At 58.2% G+C, this 15842-nt stretch overlaps 1 protein-coding gene and 1 long non-coding RNA gene across 4 annotated transcripts in view; one reads left to right on the top strand and one right to left on the bottom strand.

Moving 5' to 3' along the window:
* Positions 1 to 767: 767 nt before the first annotated feature.
* Positions 768 to 15842, bottom strand: part of SBK1 (SH3 domain binding kinase 1) — a 50150-nt gene continuing 35075 nt past the window's right edge. For all 3 annotated transcript variants that reach the window (XM_067706300.1, XM_067706299.1, XM_067706298.1), the window contains 3 exons: positions 6723 to 6955; positions 5084 to 5286; positions 768 to 4349 (listed from right to left, as the gene is read on the bottom strand). In XM_067706300.1, coding sequence (XP_067562401.1) covers positions 3516 to 4349; positions 5084 to 5286; positions 6723 to 6948 — 1263 coding nt within the window. In that variant the 5' untranslated portion in view covers positions 6949 to 6955 and the 3' untranslated portion in view covers positions 768 to 3515. The remainder of the gene's footprint in view (positions 4350 to 5083; positions 5287 to 6722; positions 6956 to 15842) is intronic.
* Positions 8026 to 13199, top strand: LOC137206997 (uncharacterized). The gene is made up of 4 exons (XR_010934904.1): positions 8026 to 9083; positions 9191 to 10046; positions 10174 to 10338; positions 10476 to 13199. It is a non-coding gene; the product is annotated as an uncharacterized lncRNA (long non-coding RNA).

Raw genomic sequence — 15842 nt, forward strand, 5'->3', positions numbered from 1 at the left:
CTGGGTGGACTTGTGTCTGAAGGCAGAGCCAACAGAATTGTTCTGTTGACACAAGTAGGTAATTAATAAATATTTGCCGAATGAATGCTGAATCATGAAACTCTCCACAGCCGGCCCCAGCTGCCCTGCTTTAGAACGGCCATTTGCCTGCTGCCTCTGAGTCCACTGCCAATCAGCTTCTTCACACCCTCTGTGCCCGATGCCCAGACAACTCTGCCGAGTCCTCTGGTCTCCGTCTTCAGGGAGCTCCTGCCGCCTCCAAACTTGAACAGCTTTTCGGTTATGTAATTTCCCAGCACCCAGCCTTCCATGTGGGTAATGTCTGCTCCATCATTAGATCGCTGGCTGCCTGAGGACAGGGGCCCTATCTGTCCTGTTTACTGGCGCATCCCCAGGCTCCGCTAGGAAGACAGGCGCACTCCGTAAACATTTGCTGAGCAGCGGCTGGATGAATCGCCTACTCTGTTCCTCTGGGCTTTCTGTTTCTACTTCCTGCCCAGTCTGAAGGGCTCCACGCCAAAGCCGGACTCCAGTCCAGGGACAAGTCCCTGCCTCTTCCCCCAGAACGTGGGTCCTTGTTCCCTTCACACTCAGTCCCTGGGCTGGACCTACTTTAGGTCACATGAGAGGTCGCAGGAGCCCTGGAGTAGCTGCCCTTGGACTCTGCAGACCCCACCTTAACCCATCTGTCAAGTTTTCAGTTTCCAGAGTAATTCTGTGTGCCTCCCTCTCTACCCCATATCTGAGACAAGACAGCCACCCAGTGGTAATTTTTCTAAACTTTTGTTTATTTTATAGCAATTGTCATGATTAGAGAAGTAAATAACACATTTAAAAACCTTCTCAGGGCCAAAGGATGCCAGAGTATTTACAAACACATGGTGGGGGACGGTGGCAACATAAGGGTCTGGGGCTCTGGGGATGGGATTCCACCCAGGCCCTGAGCCAGGCTTGGATGCCGACGCCAGCCATCGTGACTGTCCTGCCGGCCACAGAGTGGGCTCGGGGAGCAGTGGCAGCCTTAGGGCTCTGCTCAGCTGGCCTGGTGGGAGACCCTCTAGCTAACCTGTGGCCCTGCCTCCCCTGCAGGGGCTCCCCACACCCCACAGGCCAGCTCAGAGGGGCCTCTGGGAAGCACCGAAGGACAGGGGGCAGTGTGGGGGGCACAGGGCTGGGACAGAGGGCAGGGATGACCCGGCCTGCCCAGGGGAGGACAGAGATGCAGGCACACACGCACACACACATACACCTTCACAGAAGAATCGCGAGGGGTTTTTTTTTGTTTGTTTTTTGTTCTTTTTTGTCTTCTAAGTCTTCATGTTTAGGATGTTATTTTTTGCTGTTTATTTTTTCTTCGACAGTGACATAAACTGAGGTAAACATCTGTGACCAACACCTCTCCTAAGGGGCACAGGGTCCCAGCCCAACCAGCAGAGGTGGTGGCGGCAGCGGCAGCAAGGCCCCAACAGGGAGGGCGCAGACCCGGTTCCAGTCCTGCTTCCTTGTTGGCCGCTGCTGCCCCTTCTCTGTGCCTCCGGAAACAGGGGCTGGGCTACAGAACTATGATCCCTTCCCCACTCTAACATCCTAGATACTACGAGGGAGAGACTCTCAGACAGGATCTTAACAGAGAGAGAGAGAGAGAGAGAGAGAGAGAGAGAGAGAGAGAGAGTGAGAGGGCGCACGCAAGGGGCGTCTACTTGGAATCTCGCTTCCTTGTTATTGCAGGAGAGACAGGATGTCAAGAGGCCTAAGGCAAAAGGAGAAGTTGCGGCTGGGAGAGGTGCCCAGATGGGCTCCAGGTGGGCCGGGGGCAGTGATGGGGGGGCCTTCTCTGAGACTTGGCCCTTGGTGGGAGGAGGGGTTTGCTACTTACCTGGCATGTGGAGGGCCCCAATGCCCGCTGGGGAGGTGGGTCTCAAGAGGGGTGGGCACACCAAGGAGGGGTGGGGGCCAGGCCCTGGGGCAACCGCACAGTTTGTAAACTGGACCCGGGCAGGGCAGGGGGACCTATAGCCCTTTTGCGCGGTGTGAATGAGGGTGAATGGAGAGGTGGGGACTTCAGGCCAGAGGGGCCCCTCTGGTCAGCCTGGCCTGTCAGGGAGCTCCCTCAAATGGCCGAGAACCCCAGGAGGAACCCTGGAAGGTGTGGCCCGGGACAGTGGATGGGGCACTGCCAGGCAGAGGGAGCAGCCTCACCCATGTTGAGGTTATTGCGGGGTCCCAGGCCTCCACGGAGGGGGCGGGGGTCGTGGAGTCGTGCTGGGTGAGGTTGGGTCCCTCTGGTCTGTTTTGCTGCCTAGGGTCCTGAACCAACCTGCAGGTGCCTCCTTGCTGGGTTCCCTGAGGGGTGTGCTGAACCGCAGGCCTGGAAGCCCTCTGGCAGCTGCCCGCTGAGAATCCTGGGGTGGAGTTACTGAGGCGTCTGGATGCAGCCACTGAACACACGAGGCTACACGCACACATGTGCACTCCACATGCACTCACACTGCACACATACCTATTCACACACTCACCCCCTCCCACTTCCAGGGCCTCCCATTCTCACACCCACACCCCAGTACCAGAAACTTGGGAGACGTGGGGATGGGGTCAGCCCCGGGCTGACATGTTAGACCCCAGCAGAAACCCAGGAGAGATTCCCGGCACAGATCACCTGGCCGCCTGCCAAAAGCCCAGGCCCCTGAGTCTGGGCTGGGGCAGCGAGGACTGAGAAGGATCTGAGGTTTCCCGGGCCTGGGGAAGGTGCGGTGGGCAGGCGGTCCCGGCCCTGCACTCACTCCCTTGGCCTAGGGATGTAGGGGTCCCGGAGCCCTTCAGTTGTCCTGAAATCCCTGTGGGGGAGGGGAGGGCCGCCAGAGCTCCACCTCTCTGGCTGTGTGGTCTCTGGCTGGCTGCCCTCCTTTTGGGCTCAGTGTCCTCATCTGGGGACTGGGTGGTGGGGAGTCGGGCCCTGTGTCTGCACATACACACTTCTGCAGCTTCCAGACATTTGCTACATTTTGCAGGGGGCCTGGTCCCTCCCCTCCAGCCTCCCAGGAAAGGGGCAGGTGGCCGCTGAGCGACGCCCCCGCCCTCAGCTCATCTCCCTCCTCCCAGCCAGTGCCCAGGGGCCCTAAGGCCCTTCTCTGCCCCAGCACTTCAGCCCCTTTTCGTGCCCAGGGTGGGGGTGGGGGGCGGGGAGGCCGGGAGGGCAGGACCGGGGGCGGGCCTGCAGGATCTGCCAGGGGGTGCAAAGGGCCGGGAGCAACTAGTCAGGGTTCCAGGGTTCAGGGAGGTGTGGGAAGTCTGCCGGCAAGCTCCCTTGCTCCTGGTGTCAGGGGGCCTCTGAATCCTCGGGCCTGGGGGGGCTTGGCTCCTTTTGGTGGCGATCTCACCAGCCCGCCGCGGGCCGGGCGTCTACCACTACTCCCTTCTGCCGCCGCGGGGGGCTGGCCGGTTCGGCCCAGGGCGTCTTCCCGCGCCCCGGCCTGGCTGCTGCACGGCGCCCCGGGCCCGAGGGCGGCGGGGGCGGCTCAGACGCAGATCTCGATGGCCGTGGCCAGCACCACCTGCCCTTTGCTCTTGTCTGGGCGGCCGTCGGTCCTGCCGGGGGGCCCCGGGGGAGCCAGACCGGGCTCGGGCACGGGGACCGGCACGGGGACGGGCGCGGGCGCGGGCCCGGGCCCAACGGCGGGGGCCGCGGGCCGGGAGCCGCTGCCGCTCTCGGTCAGCACCGTCCGCTTGAGCGGCCCGGGCGCCTCGAGGCGCAGCGGCCCCGCGGCCGGCGGGCGGTCCCCGGCGGGCTTGCGCGCGCGGTGCGAGGGCCGGCGCCGCAGCTCGGACGTGAGCTCGTGCTTGAGGAAGCGGAAGACCTCCTTGGCCGGCCCGCGGCGCTCGGGCTCCAGGGCCAGGAGCCGCTGGAACATGCGCAGCGCCGGCTCGGTGAAGCGGCGCCACTGCGACGGCAGCCCCGGCAGGCGGCCCCGCTGCCAGCGCACAAACTCCTCGAAGAAGGCGTCGGCGCCCGAGGCCGCCTCCCACGGGAAGTTGCCGGTGAGCACGCAGAAGATGAGCACGCCGAAGGCCCACACGTCCACACCCGTGTCCACCGCGAAGCCGTCGGCGCGGCCCGCCTGGCACACCTCGGGCGCCGTGTACGGGATGGTGCCGCTGACCCGCTTCACGCGGCAGCCCACGCGGCGCGTCATGCCGAAGTCGGCCAGCTTCACGCGGCGGCACTCGCGGTCGAACAGCAGCACGTTCTCGGGCTTGATGTCGCGGTGCACCAGCTGCCGGCCGTGCATGAAGTCCAGCGCCAGGCCCAGCTGCTGCACACAGCGCTTCACCGTGTCCTCGGGGAGCCCCACCTGCGGCCGGCCAGACGGGAGAGCCGATCAGGGGCGCCGGGCGGCCCCGACCCAGTCCTCTCCTTCCCGTCCCCGCCACCGCTCGCCTGAACTCCCTCCGGGTCCCTTTCCTGGGCAGATCCGGTGCCAGCCACCCTCCCTCATCCCAGGCTCCCTCCCTGGCCCCGTGGTTTCCCACCTTCCTCACCTTCCCCGCATTTCCCGCAACAACTGTCCAGAGCGCCTACACTGCGTCAGGTGCTTTGCTAAGCGACCTATCCCGCACGACTCAACTCTGCAGCACGTTACATGCCCGTTTCCCTTACACCGAGGCCTTGTCACTTACCCAGCAAGCGGCAGAGCAGTTTCACCCTGGCCGACTGCAAAAAACCAGGTGCCTGGAGTCCCCCCGGGCACTCTCCCCACTCCAGGGCACCTCCTCTGGTGGCCCTGCCACCTCCCCTCTTGGGTCCCCACCTGTTGCTATGCAACTGCGGAGGAGGGGGCTGCTGGAGTTCATCCCATCACCCTGGCTGCTCCTCATCTCAGTGCATCATCTGGCTGACTGTGGAGTGTCTGTTTCCCCCTCTAGGACCAGAGCAGGACCTCGTCTTGTTTGCTGTGTATCCCCAGCCCTCCAAACAGTGACTGACATACAGTAGGCGCCTAATAAACGATTAAGTCGGGAGGCGCCTGACTCCTCCTCGACTCTCCTACTCCGGAGATCTCCCCTTCCTCAGCCACCACCCCCGTACCTGAGGAGGAATGATGTCAAACAGGTCCCCGGCAGGTGCATACTCCTGAGCAAAGACGTAGCAGTCCTCGGTCTCAAACACTACGTCGAAGACCTTGATAATGAAGGGGCTGGAGGAGAGGCTGTTGGTGATGCTCACCTCCCGCAGGAAGTTCTTCAGCTTAGTTTTGCTCTTGTTCACAAACTTCAGTGCCATCTTTGTGCCTGGCCAGGTGACAGTGACAGTGGTGAAGACCCCTCTCCCTGTACCCCTGCACCTCACACACCCGTGCCTGTCTGCACAGCCTGCCCCAGCCACAGTGCACAATGATGGCCCCAGCAGGTGTGACTCTCCTCATCTCACAGGTAGGAGACTGAGGCCCAGAGAGGGGAAGGAACTTGTCAAAGGCCATGCAGCAAGTCAGGGGTCAGCCTGGGTCCTCCATGCCCAGCCTGAAGCCCTTGATGAGGAGGGCCTGTTGCTTCCTCCACCCTCTCATTTTCTTCCTGGCATACTGTGTACCTATTTATCTGTCTGTCTCGCCCACCTAGAAGGCTGCTCCCTGAGTACAGGAACCTTTGTCTTGTTTGCTGCTGTGTCTCCAGTGCCGACAACAGTCTGATGCATAGTAGGTACTCAACAGATGTTTCTTAAATGGATGAATAAATAAGAAGGCACTAGACACGGAGAGATGAGGACCTGCAAGGCGCACGTCCCTGACTCTGAGCTTGAGCAGGCATCTGTAGCCACCTGGGTGCATAGCTGTGTGACACACGTGTGTGTCCACAGAGCACTTACACATCACAGGTCTGCCTTCTGCACTTCATGTGCACAGCTCACTCTTCATTAGGACCCTATCAGCTGGGCATTAATGCTACCCTATTTTACAAAGGAGGAAACCTAGGCACAGAGAGGTTAAGTCACTTGCCCAAGGTCACACAGCAAGCAAGTAGCAAAGCTCAGGTGACCCCATGTCCAGTACTCCTCCTGTTGTCCCTGTCTCCTCTGTGTGCAGCTGTGGGCGCTCATGCAGCCCCTGTCCCTGACTGGCTGTGTGGGCACTGCTGTGAGCCTACACTGTGGGGAAGGCATCAAGTTCAGGGGTTAAGCAAGAAGGCCCTGGAGCTGATTACTGGGGTCTCATTCTAGCTCACATCCTCTGTAGCTGCACGACCTTGGCTGAGTGACTGAATCTCTCTGGGTCTCAGAGTCCTCAGTGACCTGAGAAATGGAGACGGCCACACTGACCGCACAAGGCCCTCTCCCACCTGTTGTAAGCATGGTGCCCTTTTCCCGAGGACCCCCTCAGTTCGGTCCACCTCCCTGGGGGCTGCTATCACCGATATGCTGGTGATTCCCCAGACACCACCGCCGGCCCTGACCTCTCCCCTGACTCCAGATGTCCCCGGGCGTATCCCCTTGGCTGTCCCAAAGGCACTCTGGATGGCCCCAAAGCAGCCCACCCTCCAGTCTGGGCACTCTGCCCAGAAATTGCTCCCTTGTCCCATCTGCCTGGTCCCCTCCTCCCTGGGCCACTTCAGGCCACATTCTCTCCACGTGGACCACTGACTCTGCCTCCTGCTGGCCTCCTGGCCCCTACAGAGAGCCCCAGCCAAGTCCCCACTCCTGTCTTAGAGCTGGCCACCCTGCAGACACTCACCTGTGCCTTTGTAGGCTACCAGGTCAACCTTCCCATAGGTGCCCTTGCCCAGCTCCCGGACGAGTTCGTAGTGCTTGGTGACATCGCTTGCGGCCAGCGTGCGGAGGGTCAGCGCTTGCATGTCTTCAGTGAGGAGGGGCACGCCTGCACCCAGCCCAGGGGCGGTCCCTGGCCCACAGCAGGGCAGGGAGTGGGGCGGCTCGGGCTCTGGGCAGCCCACGCTCATCTTCTCCCTGTTGTGTGGCATGGAGTGTGACATCAAGCCAGGGTCTACTCCTCCCTCCCCAGGGCCCAGGATCCCCAGGGCTGGGTCCGAAGCCAGGCCGAAGATGACCACAAGGGGGCAACAGGCATCTTTGCTGCATCACCTTTCCCCCAAAGCTTCAGGGCCAGGCCTGAGCCAGCACTCCCCAGAGACACAGCCACTGCCTCCCAGCCCCTACTTGGGTACCGCTGGCCTGTCTCGTGCTATCATCCAGACACTGTGTCAGGCAATGCACACGTTTTTATGTCACACAAAGACACTCCACATACTGAGTTCACATGAGTGCTCCAGTGCACAAGTACTGATCAGCACCTGCTCTTCGCCAGGTGCTCTTTGGAGCCCTGGGGACAGAGCACTGAACACATAGACCAGACTCCCACCCTCACAGGACTTACGTCCTAGGGGGGAAATGGACAAAACACAGTGAACCCATGAATGATATATTATGATAAAAGGTGACATGCGCCATAGAGAAAATAAGGCAGGGGGAGAGGCAGACGAGGTCTGAGGGCAGGGGTCTCGGACGAAAGTCTGGCAGGGCGGTGCAGGTGTGGCCACACCCCCATCACAGCATTAATCCCTCCCCCAACCTCAGAGGACAACACACAGCCTGGCTCAGGTACACACTGCCACAGCTGTAGCCCCAGGGCCCCACCCAGGCTCCCCAGACACAAGGACAGAATGCCTGTCCTGCAAAGATCCGCCCTCCCTCGCCCCTACCCTCCAAATTCACCGACCGACCCCTTCAATGTTCACACGAGCTGGGTGGGAAGGCCTTCCTGGATACACCTACCCCGTCGGGGGTACTGAGTTTGCCTCCAGATGGTGCCGGGGAGGGGGGCAGAGAGCTGCAATGGGGAGAGTTCAGGGCCGGGTGACAGTGAACGCCCATCTGGAGTCTGCATTCCTCGTCTGTCTAATGGGGGAGGCTTAGACCAGGGCGCTGAGGCCCCGGGAGCAGGTGTCCGCGTGTCCGTGTCTGCGTGCGCGCCAGCAGGGGAGGCCAGCGCTGAATCCGCTCTAGGCTGGACCCTCGGGAGCTGCCTCCTGCTGCAGCTCCTCTGCCCTCACTGCCTTCTCCCTCCAATCCCAGGTGGACCACCCATTGCTCTCAGCAGCCGCAGCCCACCCCTCAGCCGCCACCCCTGCAGAACAACCCCGCGGCTCTGAGGGAAGGCACAGACTTGGAGCGAGACTGCCGAGTTTGAAGCCTGGCTCTATGACTCGCTATTTGGATGCCCTCGTGCAAGCGACTTCACTTCTTTGTGCCTCGTTTCCCCGCCTTAGCAAAAGGATAATAGTATCTTTTCCCTAAGGGTCAAAGGACGCGAAACGCCTGATGCACAGTGAGCACTCCAGTGTCAGGCGTGGACGCGTTCTCACTCGGATGACCTCCATGCTCGCCTGCTGAGCACGGCTGGAGGCTGGGGGCAGAGGCGAGCCTGGCATCTTCACCCTGGCCCGGCCGCTCCCCTCCCAGGCCCAAACCCTCTTCTCCTCCTCTGCCTCCCCTTCCCCCTCGGCACGACCCAGCCTCCCACTTCACGCGGAAAGGAGGAGCACGAGGAGGGAACCTCCTGCCTCCCACCCAGCCCCAAACGGAGCTCCATCTGCACGTCCTCCCGGCTGGCTGGCTGGCGGGGCAGGGAGCCGTCCCCGCCCCCTCTGCTCTGGCTCCCGCCCCCTTCCGCTTCCTCAGGATCCTGCTCCCCCGTGCGGGCCCCTCCCCTCCATTCATGAGCCCGCCAAAGTCCCACACGATGCCCTCAGCGTCTCCAGCGCATTTCACAGACCTGAAGATGGAGGGATGGCGCCAGGCCCACTGACACCCGGCCCTGCTTCCTCCGCCACCCTCAGTGTGTTGAACCCAACCCTGCCTGGCACCGTCGTCAAGCCTCTGCAGTCCCTGCTCCGGGCGGGACAGCACTGGGGCCCTCCTGCTGCAGGGCTAGAGTGGGTTGTCATCTCCCCACAAGGCTTCCTCTGGTTGCAGGGCTGGAAGGGGTCAGCTCTCTCTTCTTATCAAATGTCCACCCGCTAGCTGGGGGGGAAAGGACGCCGAGTGAGAACGACCTGCTCTTAAGTAGCCGGGAGAGGTAAGGCTGTTCCTGTGGAGTGTGGGGCTACCCCACCCCACCCCACCCCGAGGGGTGCCGATGAGCGCACACCCTCTTCATCTGGAGCTCTTCCCCCTGCCCACCAGGAAGAGTTCCCGGCGCTGGGCTGCTATGCTGACCTACTTCTCCTGATGTGTGTGGACTCCCCAAGGACTGCTGAGGCGGGCGGGCCGCGTGTGTGTGGGCACATGTGTGCACACGTGCGGCAGTGCACCCACTTCGGGCTTCGGCCCCTGTCAGATCAGCTTGGGCCGTTTTCCACATCTCCTGGGAGCTGGACTGGCAGCCGCAAGTTGCTAGAAGCCCTTCTTCCCACCCCACCTCCCTCCCCCAGGGACTGTCGGTGCTTGGCTTATCTCTGCTGCTTTGGCCTCAGAGTTGCCCTGGGCAGGCACCGGGCTTGGTGGGGGGCACACCTGCTCCCTCACCCCAGGCTCAGCCCATGCTCTGACCACTGCCCAGCTCTGCCTCTCTACAGCTTGAACACGCCTCTCCAGTGCCCTCCGTCATTCCTGCTGCCTGCCTTCGCTGCCCCCTGCCCCACACCCCACCTCTTTATCTCATTATCCTCAGGTGCCACTCCTCCAGGAAGCCTTCCGTGCTGCCCCAGGTGCCAATTTCTGTCTCTGAGCGGCCCCAGGGTTCAGACAGGGTCTGTATGTCTCTCTCTCAGGGCCTCTGTTGAATATGGTGGTCTCAGCTGTGTGTCCCTGTCTGTCCCCATCAACAGGCCAAGAGCGCCCTGGGGGCTGGTACTACATCAAATTCAACTCTTCCTTGTCCCTTCCCTTGGTTCCTAGGGTCCAGGTTGGGGGATCCTGTATATTGCCCCCCCTCACTCCTTCAACCTCCCTCTCCCCTCAGGCCTGTTCTCTGCAAGGTGTCAGCAGGAGACAAGGAATTAACCCGCACCCTGTCCCTGCGGCTGCGTCATCCCCCCAGGTACACACTGCCTCCGTCCCAGTTACTACACACGTGACTTAAGAGGCACAGTGGGGAACGATGGAAATGGCACGGGCCTTGGGGCTCAGCAGGCTTGGCCTTGATCCTAACGTGCGCCACTTTCTAGCTGGGTGACCTTGAATAAGTCACATCACCTCTCTGGGCCTCAGCTTCTACATCCATAAGATGAAGAAAATAATAACAGTAATAGCAGCGGCTAACACTTAAATGTACTCACTACGTCAGGCCCTGTCTGGAGGATGAACTCATCTCACTTTCACAATTCCATGAGGTAGGTGTTATTATTATCCCCATTTTAGGGGTGAAGAGATTGAGGCACAGAGACTGAATAACTTGCCCAAGGTCATCTAGCTACTGCTGGCATTGGCTCCAAAGCTGGTGCTTTTAACCACTGTTTTTTCCCCCAAGTCAGAATGTGTGAACATCGCATCCATATCCCTCAGTATCTGAGTGGGGAAATGGAGACCCAGAAGAGGACAGAGCCTCAGCCAGGGATGCGCATGCCGTCACGGAGCTCCTGCGGAAAGCCGACTGGGTGCCAGGCACCGGTCCAGGTGTGCCACGTGTATGAACTCAATCCTCACAACAGTCCCCGAGGCAGGTGGACCAGCTCCTTTTTCAGGTGGGGACTTGAGCCCAGAGAGTGAAGTGAGACACATCAGCCTCACTGGTGGTTGAAGGCATAGACGTCTGGCATCAGGGGGAACTTGACCTAAAAGTATTTTACCTTCGTCTCTCTCACTGCCTCCACCTGGAGAAGCAGCCGAGGACCTGACGGCCGTGAACTTCCTAGCACCAGGCAGCAGAGGTCCTGGCCAACCTCCATTCACCCGGTGTAGCTGGTGCTGCATCCGTGCACACTCGAGCTGGCTGTGCTGCCCCAGGGGACCCCACGTGACCTGAACTCAAGTGTGTGCCCTCACTGGCCCCGAGGGAGGCCCTCGATTCCCCATCTGGGGTGCGGAAGGCAGGAGGGCGTCACCCCGTCTTCATGGCAGTGGTCGTGGCCCTGACCACAAAGACTCTGGCCCCATGGGCTGGGTCTTCCGCCACAAGCTGGGAGGGCCACGGTAGTGTGGGGGAGAGTTTCCCAAGCAAGAAGCAAGACCGAATCATCTACCACTTCCTGTTGGCAGGTGGCTCAAGCTGGGTGCCACTTTCATGAAAACAACACCCAAAGCGTAACCCAACTCAGGCCTACTTTGGGACCCCCTTCCCCACCACATGCACACATGCAAACACACACACGCAGTGCCAGTCTGGCAAAATTTCACTCACTGAGTCCTCATAAGTACCCTGAGAAGGGGGCAAGATGCCTCCCATTTTAAAAATCAGCTTAATTGAGGTATAACTTGCATATCACAAAACTCCCCCGTAGCAAGTGTATAATTCAATGATTTCAGCAAATGCACGGAGCTGTGCAACCATTGCCGTGATCGAGTGATGCTTTCTACTTTGTGGATAAAGAGCAGAGGCCCAAGAAACCGTTGACCTACTACGGTTATGGCAAAGATGACTTCTGCCCTAAGTCATGCAAACCGTGACTTACTACGGTTATGGCAAAGATAGCCAACTGCCCATCAAAGCTTTGTGTTCTCTCTTCTGTAATACAGAGCTGTTTTGGAGGGTGGCTGTCAGCAGGGAACTACATTTCTCCTCTCGCCTGCTTCCAGGTGTGGTCACCTGGGGTGGCCACCTGTGACTGGTTTTCCCCAGTGGCATGGGAACAGAAGTGAGGCGTCACTTCTAGGCTGGAGCTTTTAAGAGTGGCTAAAGTTTCTTTCTCTTCTTCTGTGGCTTGATGCAGAGGACTCCAAGGCTCTAGAAGATGGTGGTGGAGCTACGGGATAGGAGGAGCCTGGGTCCCCTGGGTATGCGAGGCCTCCTGCCGATGAGGACTACCTGCTCTGTATTTTGTGAGCCAGAAGGAGACTTGTTAGGCTGCTGAGATATATGGGGCTTATTTGTTACAGCAGCTAATACTGCCCTAATTCAAGAGTTATGTAGCAAGTAAACAAAAGAGCTAAGATTTGAACCTCAGTGTTTTTGACTGCCTGGACTGTGGCCAGACAAGGTAACCTGGATGGTGGTAACACTGGCAACCAAGAATCCAGTTAGAGGAGTAGGTGGAGGGTGATCAGCCTGTGAAGGGAAGGGAGACCGCTCTTACCCTGTCTTGTGGGAGGATAATAATACTGGCAAATGTTTACTGTTTACCATATGCCAGGTGGTACGCTAACAGTGGATTAAATCATTTAATCGCAAGATGTCTCAGAGGCAGGTGCTGCTATTATTATCCCCACTTTACAGAAGGGGATACTGAGGCACAGATGGGCTGAGTAACTTGCCCAAGAGCTAATAACTAGCAGAGTGGGATTTGAACTCCGGCTATCAGGCTTTAGATCCCATGCTCTTATATGCTGTGTCCTGCGAGGCTCCTACAGGCAGACCCAGGCAGACAGCAACTCAAAAATGAGACAGTTCTCACAGTCTCACAGTCTCACACAGGGAGGAAGTGCGTTCTCTGCCGCTGGGAGCAGAGAAGCAGATACTGGAAGCCCATCTGTTGGGGGAAATCAATGCGGGGTGAGGCTGGACCGAGTCAGCCAGGCCTTTCTTACTCTCACCCTGGGAGTCTAAGGTTCTCTGTCCCCATGGCGGGGTCCCCTCTCTCAGGTCGCTGGACCCATGCTATGCCCTTAGCACAGGCAAACCCCAAGGGTATCCTCAACAAAGCCCTGGCCTGGAAGATGCCACTGAATAGTAATTGTGCCTGGGTGGGTCCCCTCTCTGGGTGACTCTATTATTAAAAATCCCTGTGAAAAAGCAGCCACGAGGTGGAATTTCAGGTACCGAGGGGGGACACGGAGCCCCTCTGGCTTCTCTCACCTGCTTCACTTTGCTTCTATCAAGGGAGGGGCTGGAGCTTCATCCCCTCAGCCTGCGTGGCTGAGCCAGCTCCCCACACCCCGCATTCTCCGCGTGCCCGCCTCCCCGTTTCTCCCCTCTAGCCCTCCCCACCTGCAGGGTCAAATAAATTGTCTCAAGACCAGATTTGACCTGATCCTTGCCTTGTTCTGCATTTTCAGTGGTTCCCTGTATCGGCCTGTGGTGTTTTCTCCTGCCCAGCATCACTTTCCCTTTCCCCAGGGAACAGTCCCTCTCTCAGTCCGGTGGTTCAGTAGGGCTGTCCCCACTCTGGCTTTAAGCGCAGGTCTGACCCAGGGCCGGCCAACCAGGGGATCCATCCCATCCGCCAGGTCACCGCTGACTGATTCAGAGATGAACACGTGACCAAAGGTGACCCACTGAGATCTCGCCTTAGGACTTTTGCTGCACTTATCAGGAAAGAGATACCTTCTGACCCCTGGGCTGCAAAGCTGGAGGACACGGGCCTGGAGCTGCTGGGGGCTGGCTGAGCCACCATGAGGGGAGCACCTGACCGAGAATGAAGCAACAGAGACAGGCAGAGCAGAAAGATGGAAAGACTTCTGATGGTCCAGAGCACCTGCCTCCAGACATGCTGAAAGCCAGTTACATTCCTGAATGTTTGTTTCATGAATCAATACATTTCCTTTTTGGCTTAAGCCAGTTTGAGTTGAGTTTGTGTAGCTTACAGCCTAAGGCCTCCAGACAAGCATATCTATTTGAGCCCAGGCACTGTGCTGGGTGCTGGCACAGGGTGAGTAGGTTAGATAGAGGGTATGAGATAGAGGGTATGAGCCTACAAATCAAGGAGGCAAATAAAGGACTCAGATCATCATGAGGCCAGGAAGGCCATGATCAGTGCTCCAACATTTCCAAGAAGGGTCCTGGCAGTGGGGATCAGGGTACCTTCCCGGAGGAGGTGACACCTTAATGGGCCTTGGAGGGGATTAACAATCTAGCAAGAAACCCAAGAGCTCCTTGAAAGCAAGCCCCATGCCTTAACCATCTCGCTATTCCTAGCACTTAGCCAGTGTGTGACAAATGCCCAGTGAATAATTCTTTACGTGTTTGGGAAGCTGTAACTTTTTATATCTTGGCTTTCCTGAATGTGACCCTGCAGGCACATAGCTATTTTCCCAGGGGCCTGCGTGAGAGATCATTAGCCCCATTTTACAGGTGCAGAGACTGATGGCCAGAAGAGACAGTGATTTGCTCAAAATCACATATAAAGTTAGTGGCAGGGCTGGGCTAGAAGTCAGGGCATCTGCAGGGCAAGGTGCGGTCTTGCTCTAACAGCCCCAGCCCCAAGCACAGCAGAGATGGGAGTGGCTGTGAGTGACACTGGCCACTGTGAACAGAGAGGCTGGAGTGCTGTGATGAGAATGATGAAGATAATGGAGAAGAAATTTACAGTAAGAGCTAACACTTAAGGAACCCCTGTCCTGTGCCAAGTCCCTCAGGTAAATTAACTCGTCAAATCCTCACAACATCCTGTGACATGCGGACTGCTATTCACTCCAATTTACAGACAAGGAAACTGAGGCACAGAGCAGTCATGTCACTTGATCAAGACCGTCAATCAAGTGGTAGAGCCAGGATTCAAATCCAGGCATTATCACTGCAGTGTCCAAAAGCTTAACCACTGTGCTTTACTGTCTCTAAAATGATACAGTTAAAATGATCATTTATTTTCTCAGTTGCCCATTCTTTACATTGCTGCTGCCATTCAATCTTCACAGCAACCCCATTTTACACATAAGGATGCTGAGGCTCTCAGGGGTTAAGCAATTTGCCCAAGGTCGCTCAGCTGGTAAGAGGCAGAGCCAGGAATTGAACCTTGAATGACTCCTGCTCTATCTCCCTTTTCCTACTCTTGGTCTCTGGTTTGCAGCCAAGGCCTCCCTCCAGCCCCATGTCTTCAGCACCACAGGTGTGGACAGCACCCGGGCCAGCCCTGCACAAAGTGCAAGGCTAGGGGAGGCCCGAGGAGGCTGGGCAGAAGGATGGAGGAACGGCTGACAAACCAAACCCAGGCCCCCGGGGCTGAAAAGGTATGTATGGATATATGTGCTGCCGTTTATTTAACCAACTGATAGATGTTGGGTGTGCTCAACCTTTTGCTGCCACAAACAATGAGTAGCCTTGTACATCAGTCATGTTGCAGTGTGCAGGTGTGTCTGTATGATCAATTCTAGAAATGGGTTGCCAGGTTAAAGGATGAGTGCATTTGGAATTTCTGCAGAGAGCTCGATGTCCCCCAGAGGGCTGTTGCACTGGCCCTCCCCCAGCCATGCAGGGGGAGGGCTACTTCTTGGTGGAACATAGCAGCTGCTGCCTGCTCCCTCACCCTCTCTGGGCCTCCATATCACTTTGTTTAGTATGTTACTTTGAAGTGGGGGAAAACAGGAATAAGTTCCTCATTTGCTTGCATGTGCGTAAAGTAACTCTGGAATCAACCAGACACTAATGAACCCTCAGCACTCACTCCCACTGGCCTGAGTCGTCAGCAGCGACCTTCTAACTGCTCCCCCCCGCCCCCCCAACCCCAATCTCTTCTCGACACAGCAGCCAGGGAGCCCATCAAACCCCAATCAGATCACATTACTCCCCAGGTCAACACGCTCCACTGGCTCCCATCTCATTCCAAAGTCCTTACAACGGCCCTCAATTTACCCCTCTGACCCGCCTCCTCCCTCCCTCTGCTCCAGACACACTGGTCTCCCTGCTGTTCCCTGAACACGCCAGCTCCCCGCCTGGTGGCTGTTCCCTCTGCCCCCAGACATCCACATGGCTCATTTCCTCCAAGTTCTGCTCAAACAGCACCTTCTCAACTAGGGCTATCCTACT

The sequence above is a fragment of the Pseudorca crassidens genome, chromosome 15 (genome assembly GCF_039906515.1).
Source record: "Pseudorca crassidens isolate mPseCra1 chromosome 15, mPseCra1.hap1, whole genome shotgun sequence".
NCBI lineage: Eukaryota > Metazoa > Chordata > Mammalia > Artiodactyla > Delphinidae > Pseudorca > Pseudorca crassidens.